Source organism: Chlamydotis macqueenii, chromosome 2 (genome assembly GCF_036417535.1).
Source record: "Chlamydotis macqueenii isolate bChlMac1 chromosome 2, bChlMac1.mat, whole genome shotgun sequence".
NCBI classification, from domain to species: Eukaryota; Metazoa; Chordata; class Aves; order Otidiformes; family Otididae; genus Chlamydotis; species Chlamydotis macqueenii.
Window position 1 is genome coordinate 45917497 of NC_141557.1, and position 25849 is coordinate 45943345.

The 25849-nt window shown below is 39.7% G+C and overlaps 1 protein-coding gene across 2 annotated transcripts in view; it reads right to left on the reverse strand.

Moving 5' to 3' along the window:
* Positions 1 to 25849, reverse strand: part of CPNE4 (copine 4) — a 258564-nt gene that overhangs the window by 214457 nt on the left and 18258 nt on the right. The window contains exon 2 of one of the 2 annotated variants that reach the window (XM_086741597.1): positions 4405 to 4539. The exons of the other annotated variant lie outside the window; for it this stretch is intronic. Within the exon in view, the coding sequence (XP_086597723.1) occupies positions 4405 to 4447 (43 nt within the window). The 5' untranslated portion in view covers positions 4448 to 4539. The remainder of the gene's footprint in view (positions 1 to 4404; positions 4540 to 25849) is intronic. 2 annotated transcript variants of the gene reach the window in all.

The following is a 25849-nucleotide window of genomic DNA, read 5'->3' on the forward strand; positions in this document are numbered from 1 at the left end:
GAACAAAATTTATATAAAAGGATGAAATTATGTTGGGTGTTCAGGTAGAAAATTTTTAAGGTTCCTCTGTTTAGTTACCTTTTCAGCTCTAGCAGAATGTAGGCTACGGACCCCTTCAGGGAATGATACTAATTGAGATAAGCAATCATTTTTCTTTAAGAAATTCGACATGACTGGGAATTCCCAGTCTCATTGAATTACTCTATCAGTATCAAGGTTTTTCCTTGGTTGTGAATAGCAAACCCATTCCTTCTCATTCAGCTGTGTGGCTGGCAAATAAGCTTTCAGCAAATGAGGAAAGATGGGAATTCATCAGGAGGTCCTGATTCAGCAAGTTGAATAAATTATATTCCATGTGCTTAATCAGGAACTTGATAAGACACGTGGCTGGCCCAGGACTGAAGACAGGCAAAAAAACCAGCCCAGAGTGATAAGAGAGAAAGCAGACCTATCTTTATTGCAAATGCATATCAATGATTGGGAACCAGTGATCAGCCACAGAAACTGATGTCTATTGCCCTCTGTTTCCTTTGTAAAGCAACCTTTTTTTACCATAGCATTTTCATAGCATAGGGTTTCCTGTAACCCCTGTTACATTGTTTGACAAGCCTCACCATAAGCTATTTTTTTCCTTATGTCTAATCAAAATTCCCTTGTTGTAGCTGCGACCATTGCCTCTTGGCCTTTCTCTGTGCACCTCTGGAAACTTCTCACAAACTATGAGTACTATCTTAAAACACAGTCATTCAACTACTTATCTTTGAGCACACTCGCAGACTCCTGATTATCAGCCGTATCATTAATCACTGCACAAGACTCCGTCTATCAGTACTAAAAAATTATTCTGGTCAACATCAACTGTGTTATAAATTGCTACAGAAGTTAAAATGATCACAGCTAATGCAGACAAAATGCCAGCTGTCAAAATTAATTTGAATATAAATTACTGTATAATGAGAAGTCACTAGGTTAGATAGACCCCTCCATGGGATAGTTTGTGCAATTAAAAATACTATTTTTCCTTCTTCCCTTTGATTCTCTGACTCATACAACAATTAACAAGGATTATTTAAAGTTACACCAACCAAAGTTTGAAAGAGCCTTTTGCAAAATGAGCAATAAACTCAGTAAGCAAGCAGGATCTGAGGAATCCACAGCAGTGCTATTGTGAAAAAATGAGGCAGATCTGATAGTATAAGTAATTTATTTGGACAGAAGGGGAGAAGGTTCAGAACAAAATGCCAGCAGTGTAAATGGAAATATACACACACTGACAGTTCAAAAGGACTCATTACTGTGGAACCAGCTGGTTCAATTATAAGGGGAGAAGGGAAAGTCACTGGAAAAAAATTGAGACATCTAATGTACGACAGAACACTGAACAAAAGTGTGCCTTACCTATACAAATAACCTCATTTCAGTTAAGGGAGGGGAAAACCCCACAATAACTGGAGCACTGGGAGAAGCTCGAATGTCCCAAATTCTGGATGCTCTGAGTAGTTCCTACTGAAGTAAGACCAATTTGATGCAATGTAAAGCACCTGTAAGAGTCAGCAGCTAAAATACATATATTCTGCTACCCTCTAATAGAAGTGCAAATCTAAGATTCTCCCTTGTTCCTTTAGTATGTAGTTAATGCCATCAGTCACCTCTTTCTTCTCAAAGTTCCCACTGTATTTCTGCTTACAATGCTCTCATATGCGGGCGAAAATGAAAAATCATTAATAAAAAAAACACAGGAAACTGAACAGATAAGAGATCAAAATAACTTCCTTATAGACAAATGTAGACAAGAGGATTCTTCGGCACTTGTAGGCGATACTGAGGCTTTTTAGTGGACAAGTGGCAGAGATTTTTCACAGAATTAACCAAAGTCTGCTTTATTTACATTCACTGGATTTGCATCCATCAGAAGGAGACTGCCTGTCCTGCGGCAAGGCTAGATTACAGGCTTTTGTATGAAGGGTGCTTATTTTGTACTGTTTACAAAACACCACCTTCTAAGACAGCATGATGACTTAATAGGATAACAGAGTATATTTTACTGGAAACAATGTAGAAGCCAGAGAGAAAACAGATTGACTCATCTATATACTGACACGCTGTAACAGCTAGCCCCACAGTTGTCCTCTTATCCACCATCTTGTTTCCTTAAATATGCCTGTCCAAATCCTTCACTTCCAATTCAATATCGCCAAGCAAAAACATTAAACAGTCCCAGTGTTCGTCTTCCAAATAATGAAAACAGTGTATTTTATCTCAGAAAACATTAAAGTGGATTCTTTCTTGATTTAATTTCCATTTGCAAAGCCATTATATCTGATGTTCTACAGTCCTTTCTCACAACTATAAAAGTTAAAAATGTATCTAAAAAGCAAAGGAAAGCAATGTTGGCAAAATTCAAACTATCCTATAACATGATGCCATGAGTTGAGGATTTATGAGCAGGACTGAATAACAATAAAGCCCCAGTAAAATTCAGGCTGCAAAATAAGTAAATTATTTCCCTACTGGTTTGGCTATAGAGGCTTGGGAGTCTGCTGTATTACTGTTGAGATTATACCTGAAGCATGGGCAGCTGTAAGCACCGGGACTAGGTACTGATACATGGAAAAGCTCAGGACCGTTCAAACCACTTTAAACAGCACACTAAGAAGTTTCACAAAAAAAAACAACAAACCTATTATCTGCAAACCACGTGTGGTTTGTGAATTTAAGTGATATATAAGCAGTAAATCATAAAAATGTAATTGAATCTCTCACTCATCAACTTCAAAGCTACTAGCATGTGATACATATTTGTCTGATTATCACTAAAAGCCATTACAATTTTCTTAGCTTTGCCATTTTAGTTTGCTGCTTGTACTAAGCAATATATCTATTGAAATATGAAAACAAAAAAAGTTTATTCACTCTGAGGATATGTGTTTGCTACTTTTTTTACAATCAGTTCTCCCAATTAGGTATTAGAGGGAAAATAAAGCAGTGTTTGTCTTAACAAGAACTCTGAAGCCTTGCAATACAGTTTCTTACCCGAGAATCTTAAATAATTGAAGTTCAATTGATATTCCACTATAACTCAGAGAAAGATAAGCCTGGAAGAAAATAAAATAATCCCAGCATCCCAAGGCATAGCAATCACAATTCTGCTTTCAAATAAACCCAGCTGAGTGCTTTCAGAACATATTTGAGCCAAAATAATTGTTTAAATAATTAGCCAATTCTGAACAACAAGAAAGATTAAGAGTCTACTACAGTAATCCTTGCATTATCATCCACACCTACATAAAATACATTTGAAATTACATTTACCCACTATCCACATCACAAAAGCACACTGGCTACTAGCAACAGGGAAATGCAGCAGCAAGTTTTGTTCCTCAGTTATACTCAATTACATTGGAATATGTATATAAACACACGTAGTGCTTGGAAGAGTTTATCCATTTACAGATGTAACATATTGCAAATGGCTCATTTTCCTCAACAGATGGCCACAACGGCTTTTCCTGCAGCATAGAAGTGATCCTACAAGAGAAGCTGCTAATCAGCAGTGCAACCAGAAGGTATACTTACTACAAGTTGGCTCAGGGCTTTTTAGCAGTGTGAGGAAAAACTACGTTTATCTACTATACAAGAATGCTCTTGGGGCCATGCTGAGCCCAAAACTGGGACAGATCTTTAATGTCAAGTTGCTCTGTCAGGTAGGACAGAAGCAAAAGAAAGGGAGCAACAGATGCTGCCACAAGCAGTTGCTCCGCCAACATGTTTGATCCCTTTTCTGGCAACAACCAGAACTCCTATGGCCTCCTAGGACTCTGATATACAAGCAGCAGCCTGGTTGCCCTGAGGAGGTTGCTGGGCAATGGCCAGCTTTGCCTGCTGACAAGAGCCAGTCCTGAGTTCACTTCCTTTACAATGGAGGTTCAATGACAACAGATCAGGCTTGTACCACAATTTTAAGTGAGAGCATAAGCCTTTCTTGCCTTCTTGTCATTTACTTACTTTCTATTTTCTTTTCAACATCCTTGATCAAATGTTTGAAGACTGACTTAGGCTAAGCACACATTCCCAGTGTTTCAGCTAAATCAGCAAGGGATACGATCACATTGCAGCTCCAGCTGCAGGCACTAGAAAACCCTCAACGAGAACCAGCTCTGCCAACCAAATTATATTTATATTGGAAGTTGTTCATTTCATTCCTAGATTCTTTTTTACTAGCTTAGTCTTTCTTCTATGGAGCTATATCCTACTCCCTATTGGGAGTACTTTGCAATCACAGTACCTCCATACCATGAAGGACTCGGTCTCTGAAGAAGCCTGTAACTATTTTTGGTATCAAATTGATTAATAAAAGAACTGCAGCATGCTGTCAGCAAAAGCGCCTATCAGTGCCAAACGTACCGCTGGTGCCAGTGCCTCGCCATTCCTCTGCTGATGTGTCCATGCTCCACAGGAACAGTGCTCTACTGAGCTACCAAAGCTGGGTCCTAATGTGTCAAGACACAGCGCAGCCCCGCACAGATCCTAACCTGGGCCCTGGAAGAAACAGAGCTTTATCAGCAATGTTACAGTGGAGCTACTTCCTCCTGACACAGTGCCGAGGCTTTGGCTTACCACCACTTTTAAAAACAAGCCACCAAGAGATTTCCAATGTTTCTCACCCTCAGGAATTCTTGGCATATGAGAAACATCTTTGTTGTCAACTACTAATATGAGTGAAAAGTAAGATCATTGGAATGTCTTTTATAAAACTTTCTCTGACACAAAATTGTCTCTTCAGCTCTTCTAAAAGAAACCCATGAGTATACACAGGAGTTATGTCTTCCTTGTGAAATCTGCAAGTCACCATTGGTCTTTGTTAGCATACAAAACTGACAAAAAAAAAAAAAAGGGTAAACCAACTCAGATCTGCTGGTTATTACAGAGTTTGAAGACGGAGGAAAGGGATTCCCATTTCCTAAATAACACACACACACAAAAAGGACTCTCATCTTCAGTACTGATGGAAGACCTGCTGCCAACAGCCACACACAAAGAACAGCTTAACAACTGCTGATCTTGACATCACTGCCTGGTAGGGGAGCATTTCATGAAGTTCACGTTAGGCAAGCAGTACCCCTAAGATCTGGGCACATATCGCACGGGGTTTCACTTACATTCATCTGTCTTTAAAGGACAAATTTATACAAAGTGTAATAAAGTAAATGAACCACCCATTGCAGTTGTTAGTTAAAATTACAGAGAGAAAACAATGACAATAAGCCAGCAGTGATTGCACTCAACAGAGAAGAGACACAAGAGGCTGGTATTGAAGTCCCAGCCAGATGTTTCCACTTCGCAACTGCAATAGCTCTGGTCAGATTATCTAAGGTATAGTGCTGTATGAATTGAAAGTTTAAGGCACTCCTGGGCTATCTCTCCAAAACTGCGAAACTGGTAATTCCTTCTCCCACTTGCCCTCTGCTGAATATGATTACTCTCCAAATAGAAATTTATCAACTCTCTTACACTGTTTATTAAGAGACCACTGCAAAGCACCAGGGAGATTAGTTAGAAAAGAAATAGCAAAATAGGGTCACCATGATGTAATAGTCCACTTTACACAGTGGCAGATCTCAGAAGATGACAATCTTTTCCCCTAAGGGTAAATTCCAGCAGCATAAGTGAAACACGTGAAAGAGAACAAGCATTTCACTTGAACGTAGTTTAGGTAGATGTCCAAGTTGCTGGTTTGTTTGAAATACCAGAGTTGCAAGCTTTATAAGCCTAAAAAAAACCAGCTGTCAGGACTTCACTCAAAAGCGATGCTTAAGAATTGTGGTAAAAATAAAGGTGTGAAGCCAAACTGCAACATCTGGTTGTGCCTGTCATTCCCTTCACACTGGCTGCACACCCTGCACTTGACTGACAAGAAATCGTACTGTCATGTTCTTGGCCTCACCAAGAAGAGATAGAAACATCAAAACAAGCCTGCTCAAACTCCTTATGCTCTTGGAGAGATTGCTATTTCCTAAGCGCATAGAAGAGTAGAAGCCCAGAGAGAAGCCTCAGTAGATATCCCATTATACCAAATAGAAGTGGTGATAACTAAACTGGGTTCCAAATATCCATGAGAGCTGCCAAGAATTAAAGAAAATGCAAAATTGAGAACACACTACAACCTAATCATTGTGCAGAGCACAATGCAATGTCTTCCCTCCTCAAGTATTTATATCTGGATTTTAACTTTAAAAGGATAGCCATAAGGCTCTATATCTACATATGTTTAGAATTAGGAATATGCACATTGACAGAAACCAAAATGCAACTGTACCAACAGACAGCACTCAAATTGGTCTTTGAATACTCCAACTATACAAGGCATTTAATATGTACTCTGTGTTTATCCATGTCTTATCTGTGATCTGCATTGATCCAGTGCAATAGGTCCAATGGAGAGTTTTGTTTTTCTTTTTTAAATTACGTTGTCATAATTTTGTATAACTACTTGTCTAATGCATGAACACGCTTCAATCTACAGAAGCGTAAGTGAACTCCAGACAGAAGAGATCTGAAAGGCTTGTATGAGTATCAAAACCAAGATCTTAATTTTTATTCTTCTTAACTAACAGAAGACTTGTTTTTATTTTCTTCCCTAGTGCCAGCACTCTCCATAGGTAAAGGTGCTTTGACAGGGAAAGTACAAACAAAAAACCCACACAAATAAACATGAGAGAACATGGCTTATAGTAAATGCCTGTCCTCACAATATCAAAGTCTCAGTCTTAAAAATGTCTCTTCATATAGATCTGTAGCATCAAATCCAGCCCTGGATACCTGTGGAAAAGATGCATTAAAATGTTCTAAAACATTCTGTAAAGATAAGCCCTTTTAAAAGCATCTTGCTGTTCCAGTCATAAGCACTGTCTGCCAATTACAAACATTCTAGCAATTCAGATCTGACCTGGTGGATGATGTATGGCATTCTTTATGCTCTGGAGCCAAATTGCAAATTTTACCTATAATTTCTGCTGTGTACAAAAATTGGGCTACACGATAGCTAGGTGCTTGACTGCTCTTGCACTAAGTCTGTAATGAGATGGAATACACAGTCGTATCATTTAGTGTTCTAAATTGCTTCAACTTTGGAGTAAATACATCAACAAAGACTGAGTTGGGATATTAAGTTAGAGTAATACATCAAAGAAAGATGTTAATTTGCTGATGTTACATGAAAATTATTTCTATATTTCACTGAAGAATTCTTCAAATGATTCACTTGTGTAATATGTTATTAAATGAAGCACATAAAGAGAGACATCTTAAACATTAACTTAATTGAAGGTAGAAATATCACAGACAAAGATTTAATACTTACTGGAGGAAAACTCCAATTCTTTTCATGAGATTTTTACCATAAACTAGAAAGCTTGGCATGAAAGTACATCTACCACATGACTTACCCTCTGTGGTCACACTTAGTTTTCCCCTTTTCAGGAACATGGGCATTTTGCAACACGTTAAGAAAACTGTTTCAGTCAAGTGATTACTGCATCATTTCTTACTTAGCTATTTGTTGTGGTTTTGTTCAGTGAGGGGTGGCCTAAGGTGGTAGCTTCTGTAGGAAACTGCTAGAAGTCACTCCCCTTTGTTCAGTGGACTTGGCCGGGCCTAGGGCGGACCCGCTGCTGGCCAGGGCCAAGCCAATTGGTAGCAGAATGTTCCGTGATAATGCCTCTGCGATAATATATTTAAGGGGAAAACAGAAAAGAGAAGAGAAGATGTGAAGAAGCTGAGCGGGTGCAGAGGTGCAGAGGGGAAGGCGCAGGCCTCATGGGCCTTGCAGGCCTCACCCTCTGGCCTCTTGCCAGGCGGCCAACTGGCCCGGCCCAGCTGCAAGAAGTGGAGAGGAGATGAGCTGGATGATGTGAAGAGATCCTAAGAGGTGTCTGCCAGCCTGTTGTGAAGAACTTTTCTTGTCAGAGAAACAGCTGCAGATGCCAAGGTCAGTGAAGAAGGAGGGGGGGAGGAGTAATGCTGCTCCTGGCCAGATTCCCCTGCAGCCTGTGGTGACGACCATGGTGGAGCAGGTTGTCCCCCTGCAGCCCATGGAGGTCCACGGAGGAGCAGAGATCCACTTGGAGCCCGTGAAGGACCCCACATCGGGGGAGGTGGATGCCTGAAGGCAGCTGTGGCCCATGGAGGGCCCGCTGGGACAGCTGTTCTGGAGGGACTGCACCCCATGGAAGAGATGACCCACGCCGGAGCAGTTTCACGAAGGACTGTGGCCCATGGGAGGGACCCCACGAAGGAGCAGAGGAGGAATGTGAGGAGTTCTTCCCCCGACCATTAAACGGTGGCGTGAAGCAACGCGTGATGAACTGACTGCAACCCCCATTCCCTCTCCCTCCCTGTGCCGCTCGGGGGCGGGGAAGGTAGTAGAGATAATGTTAAGCTTGGGAAAAGGGAGGGGTGAGGGGAGGTTATCTTGTTCTCTGTCTCATTATCCTGCAGTTTTTAGTAATAAATTAATAGTTTTCCCCAAGTCAAGTCTGTTTTGCCTGTAACGGTAACTTTAACGATTTCTCCCTGTTCTTATCTCAAACCTCGAGCCTTTCTCTATATTATCTCTCCTTATTCTCTCAGAGGGTGGGGGGAGTGAGAGAGAGACTGCATAGTCTCGTCCCGATCGGGGCTGAACTACGACTACTATTACATCAGATACGAAGTTTCAGCTTGTTTTTTCCATTCTTCCTCTTTTTCAGCCTCTGAGCAGCTCTGTTCTTTCCATCTATAGGTAGGTAATCTACAATCATCCTTTCAATTTCAGGCATCTGCCCAGATTATTCTTCCAGGTGAGACAGATTGCCTAAGAAAAATCTCAGAACAGTTTGAATATACCTACATCACGTTAGACAATGATACTGCAAAGGAGCTCTTCAATTCTCAGTCACTGACACTGACATCTGACAAGATACTGTACAGCTAAAGTCAAATTGCACTAGGTCTTCAATACAGTTAATGTAGGCAAATTGTCTGCTAAGAATAAGTTAGGTTGACCTCTGGGGATCTCTATTCCAATCCCTAGCCCAAAGCAGGTCCAGTCCAGGTGGGTTTTTACTGTCTCCAAGGATGGCGATCCCACAGCCTCTCTGAGCCTCTACTCCAGCATTTGACCACCATCTCTGTGAATAATTTATTGTAAGTTTCCTTGTTGCAACTTGTGCCTATTTCAACTCATCCTACCACTGTCCCTCCAAGAAGAATCTGGCTCCATCTTCTCTGATGACAGCACTAAGACCACTTCCCTTTAGCCTTTTCCTCTCAACACTCAACAAAGTGTGTCCTCAGATCCTTCCAGGACTTCATGACTGACTTAGCTGGTGTGTATCAAACAGTCTGGATAACTCAGCTAAAACAATTTAGGACAAAGAATGAAAAAGATCACTGCCATTTCACGCATGTTATGGGCAGAAGGCAGGCTTTAGCAGACCGTAGTCACACTAAACAAATAGCATACACCACCAACTAGGAGCTGCATCCATAAATGACTTTACAGGAAGCCATTTGCAATGCATGACAACTTTGGCTGGTCAAACCCTATGAACAAAACTGTGAGCTCTTGAACATCTCATTAACACATTGCCTACAGAGTAACTATTAATACAGAGACAAACATCTTTTATGGAGGTGTAGTACTTCCCATGCATTCCTTTAAGGAACACTCAAGAAAGATAAAATAAATTAATGTAAGTTTAGTCTGGTTGTTATAATAATGTTTTTGAGTGGCCTAGTAGAACACAGTGATAAATAGGGAGGATTGTTTAAAACCTTATCTTTCACTCCTTGGTATTCTTTGAATTCCTGAATAACTCCTTTCAGTCAGTGAACACATTTGAACTCACAGCATATGGCATCTGGAGAATTTTTTTTTTTCCTCTAAGAATTTTGTTCAAAGACTGCACTGAGAAAAATCAAATATTTAAAGTTGCTTTTACCGTCTGATGTTCAAAATGGGTTATGATTTCTCTCTGTAGTATTTTAAAAATAAAACTTTGGTTAAAATTGCACAGAAATTTTAAGGGTATTAATCTTCCTTGTTTCCTCAGCTTATCTATCTGCTGTCTTCCACAATTAGTATTTCTTATGGCATGAAACTTAGCAGTTTGCTAGAAAAATGACTGTCTTAGCTTCAACCTGATGTCCAAAAAGAAAGAACTTCAAATCTGCCCATTATACAAAATTGTCTAGGAAAGTCAAAAGACATTTGAAAACAAGTTCAGTGATACAGACTCTAATAAAGGCTCTTAGTTTGTTAACAATATAATGTGGTGTTTTGTTTTGTTTTTATTTGCCACATAGGTTGTAATATTTAACTTTGGTGGAACCTGTATGTCCAATAGATGCTGGCCTCGCCTTTCCTTAGTAGTTAAAGTAATAACCAAAAAATCAGGTCAGAGCAGAAGTTGTATTTTCTATAGCCTTCTCTCCAGTATTCTCATCTTCGATTTCTTAACTTTGAAACTTCTTCTCTGTTTTGTATTCTTTTTGAAACAATAGGCTTAAATTCCCCTAACAGCAAGAAAAAAGCTCCAAGACAACAAAATATAATTTTGCTCTCCCCATCTACAGAGAAGTAATACTGGCCTTAGAACTTGACAGAAGGTCACATAGAAGCTTCCTGCCAAAAAAAAAAAGTGGAAAATGCTTCCTCAAAACCAGCTTTAAGTAAAAAAAAAAAAAAAAAAAAAACAAAAAAAAAAAAACCAAAAAACACATACTTCTGATTACATTAAGTTTAGTCTAATAAACGTTAAAAGGCCACAAAAATAACTTCTTAATCTGACTGCATGGAAACTCAAAATATTTTGCCCAAATATCACTCTATTTTTCACCCACTACTCAGGCATTTCAATTTTTGGCATGAAAAAACCAATTTTATTTAAACCATGCCATTTGCAGTAGTGTATTTCAGGAAATGCTAATCCTTCAATTTATAATGACCTAAAGGCAAAGAACCTTTGATATTGCCCCTCAAGCACCCAGAGGCTGAAAACTCCTAAGCTGACACACCGGAGACCTCAAAAGCAGGAACAACTCAGCCCTAATCTGTCATTCCAATGTCTTTTTAATTTGCAATACAAAAACCCAATAGTGCATACAAATATCAAACAATGTATAAAACTGCATTGCTCAACTAACAACCAGTAGTCAGTTAGCTTGCATAAGAACAGACCCAAGCGTTTACAGGAAAGGAGAAACCATTTCAATCTAGGCTGGCTTAGCCAGTTATCTGACCTTATACTAGCTGGTACTGAACTGGCAAGTACTTACAACTGCATCAGCAAAATCAGGACCTGCAATCAAGAGAAACTCAGCACTTCTTTGTATTCAAATAGTACAACACGTTTTGTTCTAAGAGGCTGAAAGAGGCTACCCAAAGTGTAAGCTAATTTAAACTGCTCCAATGCACCTCAGCTTCTCAACCACACATTTCTGCATGTTCAAGAATCTAACATCCCCAAACAGCAAATATCTCAAAGACCATGCTGTTCCTCACTTTCCCCATCTGTTAATCAGGATGGAGTGTTCCTGCATTATCCTTGTCTGGTGCTGCTGGAAGACTAGGCTAGGGAAACCGTCAATATATTCTTCACTATCACACTTTTTTACATCATTCTAATCTCTGCCAAGAGCACATCTTCTAGTTGTAAGCTTTTTGCTTTATTTTCCTTTACCACTCACTTCTGTAAGAATGTCCTATCATACACAGCTGCCATTTAAGGTCAAACCACACAGAAGCAGGTGAATCCCTTAGATAATTAAATTTGGCTTGATATAGCACTATGACTATTAGAACACAAACATTTGTGTAACGCAAGTCACAGTGGAAAGGGTGTGGACAATAGTGGCTACATACCAGTTGGTAGCTTGTTGCACCTTAAAACTACTAGCACTTACTTGTGCCTGTCAGTTCATTCCTACCAACACAAGTAAGCAAGATCATGCACGCCCATCTGCTTATAAGCAGACCACAAATACACCTGTGAGTATGAGGTTTACCAATGACCCAGAGGGAGAAAGCAGCACCTCTGGCTAGCTGTCTCCCATTGGATCACAGGGAGTCAAGACAGACATTTGTTCTACAAACTACATTTTTAAAATAAGGGAAAATGTCTTCAGTTAGAAAGCAAATTCCACAGGGCACTTCCTTCTGCCGTAGCACGTTGCCCTTCACACAGTTTGTGCTTACCCAAACAATAACCTTTAGGATTTCCTATACTCCCCTACCTTAGATTAACAAATTTTTAGGTATAAATTACTGCACTGGCTCCTGCTTCACTAATTCCAAGTCAAAGCAGTCCCCACACTGAGCAATGAAGCTTATTTACCAACCTGTTGCCTGTTGGACTCAGATATGACCTCCACATAATCACCAAGACAGCCAATGATCTTGCCTATTCAAAAAGAATGACAGACTTTCCAAAATACAGAAGGTAAGACTAAAGCACTTCTCCCATTTTTGCCTCAAAAAATTCCCCAAATCAAAACCACACACAACTCATGTTTCAGAGCAGATATTGTGGGGCCTAAATGCACGGTTGCTGCAATTGAACAGAGCTCCTGCAAAACTGGGGAGGGGCTACTCTTTTTCCAGTAGCCAATGTTCTATCCCAAAGGTAAGATTTGGGATACGTGTTTTTTCCTCTTCTGTCAACACAGTAGCTGTACCGACATGCTCTCTGGTTAGAAAAGAGGTATATGGCACAACGTATGGCTCATCTTGCCTATAATCAAAACAGACCAGCTGCTTCCCTGTTGGAGTGTCAGTGAGGTTTGAGTGGTTGGGAGTTCCACACCCAAGCCACAGCCAGACTGACCACAATAAAAATCCTGTCACCTCCAGAGCCAGAAGCTTAAATCTCATAAAGGTAGTATTTTGCCAAATGTATTTTGTGCAAGAAAAGCACAAAATATCAAAAATGCACCTTTTAATGCCCTTAACTCAATTACTCTAGGGTGTTTAGTGGGACAACTATTGTCACTCTGGCAATAGTGTGGTCAAGGAGGACCACAAAAGCCAGGAGAGAGGAAAGAAAAGAACACAGACCATGAGATTGATTATGAACATAGCAAGGTGTTCCTGCCCCTAAGCAAATCCTTAGTGGCATTTCAGACACTTAACATACTGCAGGATTGAGATTTTTGATAAGACAGAAGCCAGCACTCCCCCTAAAAAAAAAAAAAAAACAAAAAAAAACCCACACACAGCAAAAAGTAGTTCTTGTTAAACTTTTCAGAACTGCCTACCTCTGACTTTCTCTTTGTATTTATTCTTTCTTTGCCAAACTTACCACAGCCCTTCTGTCCCGTTTCCACCTTGGCCAGTCTCCCAACCTTTTTTTGGCAGCACTGCAATGTCACTCACATTGCCAGCTATGGACAGCTGAGTCTGCTTCTCTCTAGGATGAGATTTAATGGATGAGAGGTGGGACGCAGAGGACACACACAGTGTAACACTAACATTCTCTGCCTCCAATATGAACAGATGCTTTTTGAGTTGGGATAGGATTCATTCAGCTGGCAGGAGAAAGAAGAAAGTAGATTTGGACTGCTGAGACAATTTATCCAGTAAAATTCCTCTCCACAAATTCTGAAGCTGCTCCAAAAAAGGTGATGATTACTACAGATTATCATAATTATACCAGGCCCACCTATCTTCACTCAAAAAGAGGTAAAAAACCTCTCTGCATTTCCCCTTCAGAGCAATAAAGGGGAAAAAACTTTATTAAAGAAGGCATTTTCTACACCAAAGAGAAAATCCTCTTTCCATGACGTTTTGGTCATATAAGGTCAAATGAGAAAGAAGAAATATCACTTGCTGGCCACAGATATGCAATAAAAATGGAAAGCAATATTTATTGAAGAGTGTCGTTTGCCACTTAAATGTTATTGAACAGCAAATACACTCAGTAGATTAACACCTTCTTCATGGATATTCTGCAAACGCAGGGAGAAACAAAAATATCCATTAAATAAAGTATCCATTCAGAACTATTTGCCTAGTTAACAATCATTTTATGGCTACAAAGTGGCATTTCCCCAGCATTTCTGCAGAATGCCAGCGTCTCACTAAACTGGAGCCTTCTCTTATTTCCCATGGTGTTCCAGCGACTTATGTGAGAGTATTATCCCTAGCAGAGCTGCTGCACACTAAGAAAGATGATTAGACCTATACAGTACATTTGCACCACACATACAGAAGCGGTAATCACACACCAGAGGAAAGACTTGCTTTCAGTAACTGTTTTTCAATCAGATAAAAATACCTTAATGCTTTTTTTTTTTTGTATTAACATTCTTTGATTAATAGATAAGCAATATAGGTATGCAGATTTCCAAGACCCTTAAAATGCTGTCAAGTGATACCCTAAGGCTGAAGTGCTGTGAATCTTCCATCACAATTACACGCAGCTTGCACTACCAAATGCTTTGTTTGTTACAATTCCCTTGATTATAAAAAGAATCGATTTTTCACCTAATTTTAGATCCTTTACAACACTGTAAATTGCATTACTAGATTGGAACATAAATCTTTACTGTTCAGCATGTTTTTCCACCTAAGGAGAAATCTAATGAATTACATCAAGGATCACACTCGAACAGTGAAGCATCCAGACAAATATTTTAAAAACACACAAAAAAAAACCCCAACTTTGTATTATTTAGTTTCAAAAAAAAAAAAAAAAAAAAAAACAAAACCGAAATAGACTTCTAAAACTATTAGAACTGCACTGAAGTAGTTCTTCTACGTGCTTTCCCATCAATGAAGTTATTGAAGAAGGAAGAAATTTCAGTCCAAGTTTTATCTCAATTTGAAATGTACTCTAAAGCCTACTGAAGTAAATGTAAAGGTGCCATTTACTTCAAAGGGCCCTGGAGGTCTGTAGCCACTTGCTTTTGCAGCATTTGATATTTGGTGCAGGAAAGCTATGGAGTGAGTCAACTACAAACCCATATGCTCTCAAAAAGAGTGGTAAAACCCAAGATGGCAAAGGCCCCTCTGTGCAGGTTGTCACAGGAAGAGAGGCATATGATCAATTCCTAGAAGACAGCGACATAACACACACAAATGATAAGGCTCAATTAAGTCCATAGAGCATACGTTCTGGCATTTCCTGATCCTCAGGTGCTTAGCTTTGCTAAGGGGAGAGCTACATGAAATATGCCAGAGTTATTTAGAAACCAAACCGTAAGTAGACAATCCATTCCAACAACACTTGGTGGTACCAAACACTTACAAACATCAACAAGACAGGTAGCCTGGCAGGATTACAGAGAGATTGTCCAAGCAGTCAAGGATCAGAAGGCTAAAGCCCTGACAGAATTAAATCTGGCCAGAGCTGTCAAGGGCAACAAGCAAAGCTTCTTTAGTTACATCGGGAATAAAAGGAAGATCAGGGAGAATGTGGGTCCTCTCCAGAAGGGAATGGGAGACCTGTCTACCTGGAACAGAGAAGGCTGAGATACTCAACAACTTTTTTTTGTCTCACTCTTCACTGGCAAGGGTTCTAACCACATTGCCACATGTAAGATCCTGCACATGGGTCGGGAGAATCCTAAGCACAAATACAGACTGGGGGAGAATAGATTGAGAGCAGCCCTGAGGAGAAGGACTTGGGAGTGCTGGTGGATGAGAAGCTCAACATGAGCCGGCAATGTGCACTTGCAGCCCAGAAAGCCAACCACATCCTGGGCTGCACCTAAAGCAGTGTGGCCAGCAGGTTGAGGGAGGTGATTCTGCCCCCTCTACTCTGCTCTCATGAGATCCCTCACCTGGAGTACTGTGTCCAGTTCTGGAGCCCCCAACCTAAGAGGGACATGGACCTGTTGGAGTGAGTCCAGAGGAGGGCCACAAAGATGATGAGAGGGCTGGAGCACCTCTCCTATGAGCACAGGCTCAGAGAGTTGTGGTTGTTCAGCCTGGAGAAGAGAAGGCTTCAGGGAGACCTTACAGCAGCCTTTGACTACTTAAAGGGGCCTTATAGGAAAGACGGGAAGAAAGTCCTTAGCAGGGCCTGCTGTGAAAGGATGAGGGGTAATATTTTTAAAAAGAGGGAGGTAGATTCAGACTAGATATAAGGAGGAAATTTTTTACAATGAGGATGGTGAAGCACTGGAACAGGTTTCCCAGAGAGATGATTGATGCTCCATCCCTGGAAACATTCAAGGCCAGGTTGGATGGAGCTCTGAGCAACCTGATGTAGTCGAAGATGTCCCTGCTTCTTGTAGGGCAGTTAGACTAGATGGCCTTTAAAGGTCCCTTCCAACCTAAATTATTCTATGATTCTAAGACTGAAAGATTTTCATTGCATAGGTATCTGCCTTTCAAACTGAAGTGGAACACTGCAGCAGCAGTAGACTTTCCTGACTAGCGTAGGCCAGAGCAAAGTAAAGGCTGTGACAAAACACAACCTGTGGCAGTGGTCTCTGCCTGCACAAGGGAGCTTTGCTCATCCACTTGCAGTTCATGTCACATGGGAGAGCAATTATTCCCTAATGATGGTGGCTGGCATAGGCATACAATACTGGAATCCTTAATAGCAAGTACTTTAAATGCAAAAGTTCTTGTGCCAGAACACTTAGCAAGAGTAGCAGAGGTGATTGGAGGCAAGCACTTGGTTAACAAAGGTTTCTTTCATTGGGAGCTCTGCTATAAATTAAACAACTAAACAAAAAAAACCCCAAAACCAGAACAATGCAAAACCAAATCTCTGTTCCAGACTATAGCACAGCTACACAGCTATACACTGCTGCCTTATTCATCCTTCCTGTTTTCTGCCATCTCTGCCTACCCTGTCTCTTTTCTATCCTTAGCTCAGTGTCAATTTCTGCTCTTCATTTGGGCTAGGGTCACCAATCTTCTACCAAGTTTCCTTGTTCAAGCTTCTCAACCCATTCTGCTGTCCCTACCACCACAGTTATTTTGTTTTGGTTCTGGTGGGGTTTTTTTGGTTCCTCTTTTGGGGTAGGGTTTTGGGTGGAAGGAGGGGGCTGGTTGGTTTGTTTCAAAATGAAAGCCTTCCTTGACTTTTCCTCTTCCTATCCAAGTCTTCTTGCTTGAGGCTCCCTATCATCTTCCCACCCAACCCTTTAAGCCTGTATTTCATGTATCTCACCTCTGTCCTTCTCCTTACCGCTCCGTTTTGCAACACCCGATTCTCCCCTGTTCTTACCACCTCACCCAAGCTCTTTCCAAATCCAACCAAATTGTTGCCTAGCCCATCCAATTTCCTTACCTGATCTATATCTCTCCTTCCCTTCCACCAGGGGCTAATCTGTTTGTTTCTCTTCTCAAACACAGTTCTTGCTCCATTTTGCCAGGAGAGGAAAGACCAACTTAAAGAAGTAGAGAGGCTGGACGCCAGGGAAGCAGCCATCACACAGAAAACCTGACCTGACCCTGTAGCTCTAGGCTGCAGTATGTTGAGTGGCTCTGAAGCAAAGACACATATGAGCAGTCAGAGCTATGAGATACCCTGGTATACTTGATAAAGGTTCAGATTTGACGAGCTTCAGTCTAGTCTATAGCATTTCTTATATACCCCTATTTTTAGCTGATATTCTTTGGAATAGAAGATTGAAACTCTGTCAAATTTAAATTCCCTCATCTACAACACAGAAAATTTAGTTTTGTTCAAATAAAAGACCACTGTATTTTATTTTAAAAGTATAAAACTGTCACTTTCTTGGAAAGCTACTTGAGGGATGTTTTGTCTTTCAATTGCAGTTAGGAAGTTTCACATGGTACCGAACACAAATTTCAGCATAAAAGTTTACCAAAGTCAACAAGCAATTCAGAATGGAATATTTTAGAATTAACTGTTAGATGACCTTAATAATAACTGGCACTATGCTCTTCCCTTTAGTGTAAAGGGATGCAAAACAGGGTCTCAGCTCCTTTAAGACCACAGGACAAAGTATTGTGAGATCTGTAGCAAGGAAAGCATACATTCTGAAGAAAATAAATTTAGTTTTAGGTTATCATCAGATTACATTAAGAGAGGCATTTGTCTCCCCCCACCCAACATACCAGAAGATAACCAACCCCCTGGAGCTTAACAGTATTTTCATTCTTTAAAGTAACATTTAAACTAACTTCCAGCATCCACGAAGATCAGCTTCTCTTGGCATTACTGCCTGAAATAATTTCATGTGACTCATCAATTTGCACAGGACACTGTGAAAGACTCCACATTCTGAAGAAATTAAGTGCTTAATTTAATCCATGTGTCTTTGGGGTTTTTAAAAATTATTTATTTATCCATGAGAACAGAAGGTTGGAGGTCTGGAGTTATATATATAAGTGTAGAACAGGACAGAAGACACTTGTCATGTTTGTTTATTTTGCTGAGCAAACTCAACACCTGCACAAAGTGAGAAAGCCGTGGAGATACTAACCCTTTTTTCCCCTCCCCTAACTAAAAAAAAAAAACCAGAAAACATCCACTCATGAAAAATAACCACCAACTCAGTCAAGCAATCACATTACATAAGAGCACAGGATCACTTAATGCTGGAATTGTCACAAGTTTCTGTAATGGTACCTGGCAGCTCAATCAGTACATCTCAGTCCAGTTCACACATGTGTCCACTGAAAAGCACCAAGTGATCAGTCAGTCCCAGTGGGACACAGATCAGATCAAATGGTGATGATATGAGCTATCTAAACCCTTCACAACCATGACATAACTCAATAAATCTTTTTAGTGTTAAGGTATTTGACAGTTTGGCTTCTTTACAAAAGTAAAAAGAAGCAGCGCATCCAAAGAGTTTCATCACGGAGGTTTAGCCCTGGCAGCATACTCCCTGTCAAAAAGTTGGCCAAAAGGTCAGACATCTTACTCATTCACAAATACACAGTGAGCTGTAATATTAATTCTGACAGATACGTTGCAGCATCCTTCAAAGGGACGATAAGAGGAGATGTAAAAGAACTGTGATTTGTTTGTTAGATGCTGTATTATTTTTTTTTCCCTTAATATTACATTTCATTCATTGCATTCATCAATAAACTTAGCAGGACACTGTCTGACATTTTAAAAAATTCAATCAATTATGAAAAGTCATGCTGTTTGAGAAAAATTTATCCCACACTGAAAATATTAATTTAGTGACTCTCTCCAAGCTTTTAAGCCAGTCTTATTATTATCCACATAATAATGTCCAGGGGCGTAATAGTGTCCAGAGGCACCAGACCATTGTGTTAGTCACAGTGGAGTGTGTAAGAAAGAAAAAAAAAAAAAAAAATTGCCTAGACCTTATCTGAAGTTTTCTGATGGAAACATCTGAAATCCAGTCTTTGAGCCACAAGTGTTTGTTTAGTACCCTCCTTCTACAGTGACCAAAGGACAAGCAGAATTCCGGCCTCTCCTCCCAAGTCCACTCCCACCACAACTGCTAACCCACAGAGCTTACTTAGATGACCACATGCCAGTTTTCTCACACACAAATCAAAGCAAGCATGCCCTTGGATGATCTGGACCCCCTTCCCAACAGCTGGGAAGGACTCTCCAGTTCTAGCTCTCCCAGGGCCTGGCTGCAACGAATGAAATGCAGAGCAAATCCTGAGTAAACACACAGAGAAGTGGAAAAGGTAGATACTATTCTTGGGAATCACGTAACAATGCCTTTTCCTTTTGAAACCTTGGTGAAGTTATCTACTCACATTTACACTTAAAGAATAAGTACAAAGAGCAGACTGTGAAGTGAAGGAAATTATGGCTAAAAGCATAGCCCTGCATCCAAATGCACCCGTATTTACTCTATCTTATTTCCTAAGATCAGCTAGTTTATATGTGAAAGTGTTAGCAGCCCCTTTCTTCACCTGAAGTGAAAGGAGCCTTATCAGCACAACTGTGGCCAGGTTTAAACCTTTATGCAAACAAGTCTGGCTTAGAAGAATCTAATTCCAATCTCTTTATTGCTCACCTAAGGCATTTATTGCACTTGATAGGCTATGAAGAAGGGCAGCCAGACTGATCCCAAGATTATAGGATTGGAACTAATGGGAACTGTTATAAAATTTTAATATATGCCATCTTCCAGACGAAAGGAGACTCCAGGGGGAACTGACCTTTGAGTGCAAAAACCTTAATAACATGTCAACAGTGGGGTTACATTTTCAATACAAAAATGAATGACAAAATTAGGTAGACTGCACTAGAGTTGCACTATAAAGAAATAACTCTCAAAAGGAGAGGTTTCTGCTAGACTTAAGTGAATTTATGAGTTATATAAAAGACTAAAAAAAACACATGGCCAAAAAAATGCTGATACAGTTGTCATTGATTTCAAGAAAATCTGTGTCAAACAACAGAACTCTTTTCATAGCTGATGCAAGCATCATCTCATCTCAACTTCTTATTATACACCCACAGCACTGACACCCTTTTTAGTAGCAGCCCTCCTTCAATTTGTACATTTCCATTTACAATCACTATTAAGAGAGGGAAAAAAGTAAGCACCTGCTCTAAATAAGCAGTATATTATTCACAATACAACTTAATAGAAAACAAAATTATTTGCAATTAAATTTATCAAGTAGTTTTGGACAGAGGAAAAAAAAGGCGAAGTAATTTAAAATTGCAAGTGACCTCTGGAAGTCATCTGATCAAACCGAAAGGAGGGAATATTTTAAAAGTCTAAAAGCCTAATTTTAAAGTTTCAGAATAATTTTTGCAGGTGAGGCAGTCTGCAGGTGATTACATGTTTTGTTTCCCAAATTTGCCTTTAAAAGCATGCATAGGAAGTTTCTACTTCCAAACTGATCCTGCCTTATTTTATCATAATTTCTCTGTTCAGAGAACATTCAGCAGCATTATTCATCATTTCCCACCATCTTTTGATTATGTGGCTCTACCCAGATTTGCATGCACAATGGTTTTAATTCCTTCCATAACAGATTTAAATCCTCTTCTGCATCTAAGGATAGGAATTGTATTTAAAAAAAACAAACCCAACCAACCATATGCCATGATCCTCAAAAGTGTCCTTCAAAAAGTAATTCAAAATCTTCAGAGGAAGAGCGTTCAAGAAATTGATAAGCTTCAGGAAGATCAATAGTCCCATTCATATTAACAATATTCCTTATCTAGCTGCTATGCAGAATATGCTCCAAAGCATTGTGCAGTACTCCCAATGGCTTTTATTAAAAATTCAGAATATAATATGGAAAAGTTTATTGATTCTTTTTCTGGTGTTTGCATTTGCTATGAATATAAATGTCTGGCCCTCACCAAGGAGGAGTTTGCAACTGACCTGTGGTAGTAAGTGAATTACGCAAAGTCATATCAAGACAACAGTACTGAAAAAAGTGCTTTCACCTTACAGTCACTATCCTTAAAAAAAAATACACTGGAAAGAAAGGGTGTATGCATATACCCAGCTTTGGGGTAAAGCCATGTACTTTCCTGTTCTTACTAACTTTGCACTGATTGTCAAGTTAACAGATGTCTGTACAGCAGATGTGTTTCTATCTTCGCACTGTGCGATACCATTTGCTGAGGTTTCCTGTTTACTTTCCCGATCAATTATTCAGCCACATGTGCCCACGCAATATGAGAGTTTTTAAAGCACACAAGGCTTAATCATTGTCCTAGGTTAAATAACTAAGCTAGGATTACGAGGATGCTTATCCAGCCATTCGCATTCAAGAAAGGCTGTTAGAAAACAAGTAAAACCTAGATATTCTCCAAATAAAAGCACCTTCAGGAAATGAGGATGGAATTAACTTTGAGGAGCCTACATCCTTTCTGTTTTGCCAGCTCTATCCTGCCAGACCTCAGAGTCACAGTGAAAACTGAGAAAACCATAAAAAAAGCCCTTGTCACACAACAGGCAGCAGGAAGATCAGTTCTGTCAGCTCTTTTTAAGGCACTCTAGAGAGTACAGTCCCCAAAAAGGATGGCTAGAAAGCTGAAGCAATTCTAAGAAGTCCATAGAATCAAGCTGCATGTTGCTTGCAATTGTTCACATTCTTCCTCCAAGTTAAACAAGAACTAACTTCTTTAACAGGATAGCACAATTACAGTTAAATTACTTTGCTCCTACACCTAGCACTCGCCTTCTCTTACGGTCACAGCATAAGGTGCAACAATGCATACCTCACTAGTGGTCTAGATAGAACTTTGATACAGTTACTTCAGATGACTGCTAAATTTAAAAAAAGAATAAAATCAAAGATGACACTAAATGTAGAGTTAGGGACAGCTCCATACCATTTTGGTGCCTACCTTCCAACTGATATCTACCAATGCAGATACAGGAATTGGGCAAGTATCTAATGCCATAGATGCTTGCTGTTAGCTTTTCTCTAGCATTAACTTAGATCAGGGAAAGTTGTTCTTAATGACAGATCAGTGAAATAGGATTTTGGAAAGTCAAATTTAAATCCCAGTGCAACTTGCCAACAGAGCTTCAGCAAATCACCCTAGCTTATTTGTGGAGTTTTTTTTCTTTTTTTTTTTTTTGTTGATTTGTTTTTCTAATCACCCTGATGATTAAAACTGGTGGTGAGGAATAAGATATATCCTCAAAAAAACATGCTGAAAAGATGGTTTGTGATTTTGGACCTTCAATTTTGGAGGCCACATATAAATTTACCACTCGAGCTGTCAGTAATGTGGTATTTTCAACCTAGTATTGTAGCACAGTAATTTTAGCCACAGTGAGCAATTCTCCAGTTTTCAGTAGGTATCTATGGAAGGGTGTTAACACAAGCAGTGACTCAGAGACCTTACAGTGTTTTGCCATGTATTTTTATTGTGTGGTTTATATTCATAGTTATCTTTTTTAAATCCTAGACATCCATTCTCTGTCTCATCTGAGTTTCAGCAAGAATTTTTTCCATTCTTCATAGCACCAAGCAGACAACATGGTCCTCTTCCCCCCCCAAAAGGTACACAGCGTCTGTATTGCAGAGTCTATTGGGCTGAGAGTGCAGTCTCAAATAACCACAGCAAATAAACTTACCAGGATGACTTTTGCACAGCACTTTACCCTATTCTACAGAGTAAAGCAGAACTGTAAAGTCAGCCATATAAATCAAAACCTTGAAAACTGATTACTTTAACACCTGAATTTGCCATGAAAAATTGCCAAAGTATATTTGCAGACTAGCAATTCCTTTAAAAATTGGTTTCTCATTATCTACTTAACTAAACAGTAATTTTACCCTTTTCTGAACACAGTTTATTAAATTAGAATAGGTTTAACATTTTCCTCTTCCTGCAACCAAGTTCCTTGAGACTCAGGAGACCAGACGATGCCCGGTGGAACAGAGCAATTCAGTAACTTGATTAAAAGGACTAGGCTGCTCAACAAATGGGCCCAGCAAAGGTCCCGTGTTCAAGCTTTCACGCACCAGCCTTTTAATTTCAGAATGACAATCAATAAGGGCAATGAATTAACTAATCAAACGGACTTGCATGAGTGAGTTAAAGGTGGCTGAACTTGAACTGAGAAAGCATGCACATCGATTGAATAGAAAGGATAACCATACACTTGTTCTCCTTTAAAAGAACAGTACCTGCTGGGATGGATACCTACCATACCAGCAATTCAGAGGTACACTGGCACCTTTTGTGGAGGGAAATAGGGTAAAACAAGGACTTTTTGGGAATTTCCCTCCACTCTACCACTTATAAGTATTCACACCAGTATTTCCAGATCCCTATTTTCAAACACCCCTACTTCACATTTCCAACTTATATTCAAGATGATAATAGGGCTGCAAAGAAAGCAATGCACTGACAGTGCCAAGAAAAGGTCAATTCAGGCATGACCACATTGTGAATCCTATTACTATGTGAATTAGAATTAGAAGCAATTCTCCCCACTGCTAATGGCAATGCAATTCAACAGTATTAGGAACAGTGCCAAAGCAAGAACCAAGGAGGAAAGGAGATGGAAACAATTCTGAGGAAACTCGGATATTTTTCAGGTATTGGGGAAGTTGTGGGGTTTGGGTTTTTTTTTTGGTTGGTTGGGTTTTCTAAATAAATACCAAGTCTATACACTTTCACGCCATCCGGGAGTGAGTTACTTTGTTTTATTCAAGGATTACTGAATCACAGTTTCTTTACATGCCACACCTAGTAGCAGCCTCACTGTATGTCACAAGCCACAGTGCACAGATCCCTCAGCGCAAAGGTCCACCAGAAGGTGAGCATGCCCTGCGTTGCCCCCTGACAGCTAACCTACAACCTCCCTTCTGCAGCCTGTTACACAAACTCACAACGAGCTCCTGGCACCTGCAAATTCACTACAGTGCATAACACTGACGAGCTTTCATGCAAGCACCAGTGACCTGAAGCAGAGCTCTACCTCGTCATTTAAAATTCATCTTGCATGTATTCTGTCTTTTAGAATTAGCCCTTTGCTCTCCCTCTCATTTTCTGATTCATGAGCAGCATATGACAGAGCTACACTACTCGCTGAGACTGGCAAACTATAATCTCCAAAGAAAAAACAGCCTTTCCTAAATCTGCTTTTTCTTTTTAAAACATCCACCAGTTATAACATTTCTTCAGTTACTACAGTCTGCATGCTGTTTATATTTTGCTTATATCCATTAACATAAGGAGAGTTAAATAATGTACAGGAGAGGCCGGGAAAAACATTATTTGAACTCCAAGCACTTTAAAACAGCCTTTGCTTACAGATGACAGATTCGGGTTAGGAAAAGTCTAAAATGGGACACTGTTGCCACATATAACACAGTGAACAAGTAGTCAGTGCCCTTCCCCCCAACCTCAACACACCCCCAGAGAGACCTGACTTAAAAACCTTTGTTTTCATGATGCTTTGGAAGTCTTTGATGGTAACATATATAGAGATTTCCTTGGCACTTTTATCTTCCCTCTAGCCCTGCGTGGCACAGTCCCATAAACAAAATGCTGACTCTGAGGTAAGTTTGCTTGACTTCACTGTAATCAGCAAAGCACAAGGAGTGGAGAACAGAGCTGCAGAAACACTTATGGAATGAAGCATCAAGACAATAGGGAGGAAATATACATACATAGATATATATGTATATCCACAAATCTCTTGCCACTTTATGAACTAGTAGACTTCAGGGGAGACTTGTTTTCATATTTTATTATCCAATTTAATGTAGACACAGTAGCAGAGTAGAAGCTAGAAATATAGGCTCTTGCATACGTTTCTATGGCTGCCAGAGATGAGAAAGTAAATCACTGTAGATGTTGTTTTCTGGTTTCTTATATCTTCATTGCTAAGTCATCAAGTCTCACCTAGTTCAACACATACGCAGTGCAATGTGCTGAACTTCTCCCCAGCTTCATTCCACCCCCCCCCCCCCCCCGCCCAACAAGAGCTGCAAAAGTTTGTTTTTACTGTGGAAAACCAGTAGGCATATTATTAACACCAAAACCCAGATATAATTAAAATATATGAATGTCTTGTAACAAATGTAGAATACACCATAAATAGACTACCCAACCCCTGACAAAGATAGCAACTTGAAGTCCTGATTCTGCAACCAGACTCTTACCTTAAGCCTATGATTTATCATTTAGTGACAGGAAAAACTTTTTAAAATATAGAAATTATGAATAAGACTTACAGTAACAATGAACTCACTAAATCTATAATAAATGCTTCCAAAGATTAAATACTCTAATTATCATAAAAAACACCTTACTGAAAGACTCTGGCTTATTGAGTATGCTCAGCTGTTCAAAATCACTTTACAGCATTTTGGCTGTAAATCTGCTATTTCTTGCTGTAAATCAACTTTTTAATATCATATTTCATGTATAGAAATATAAAAATATGAGAGAAT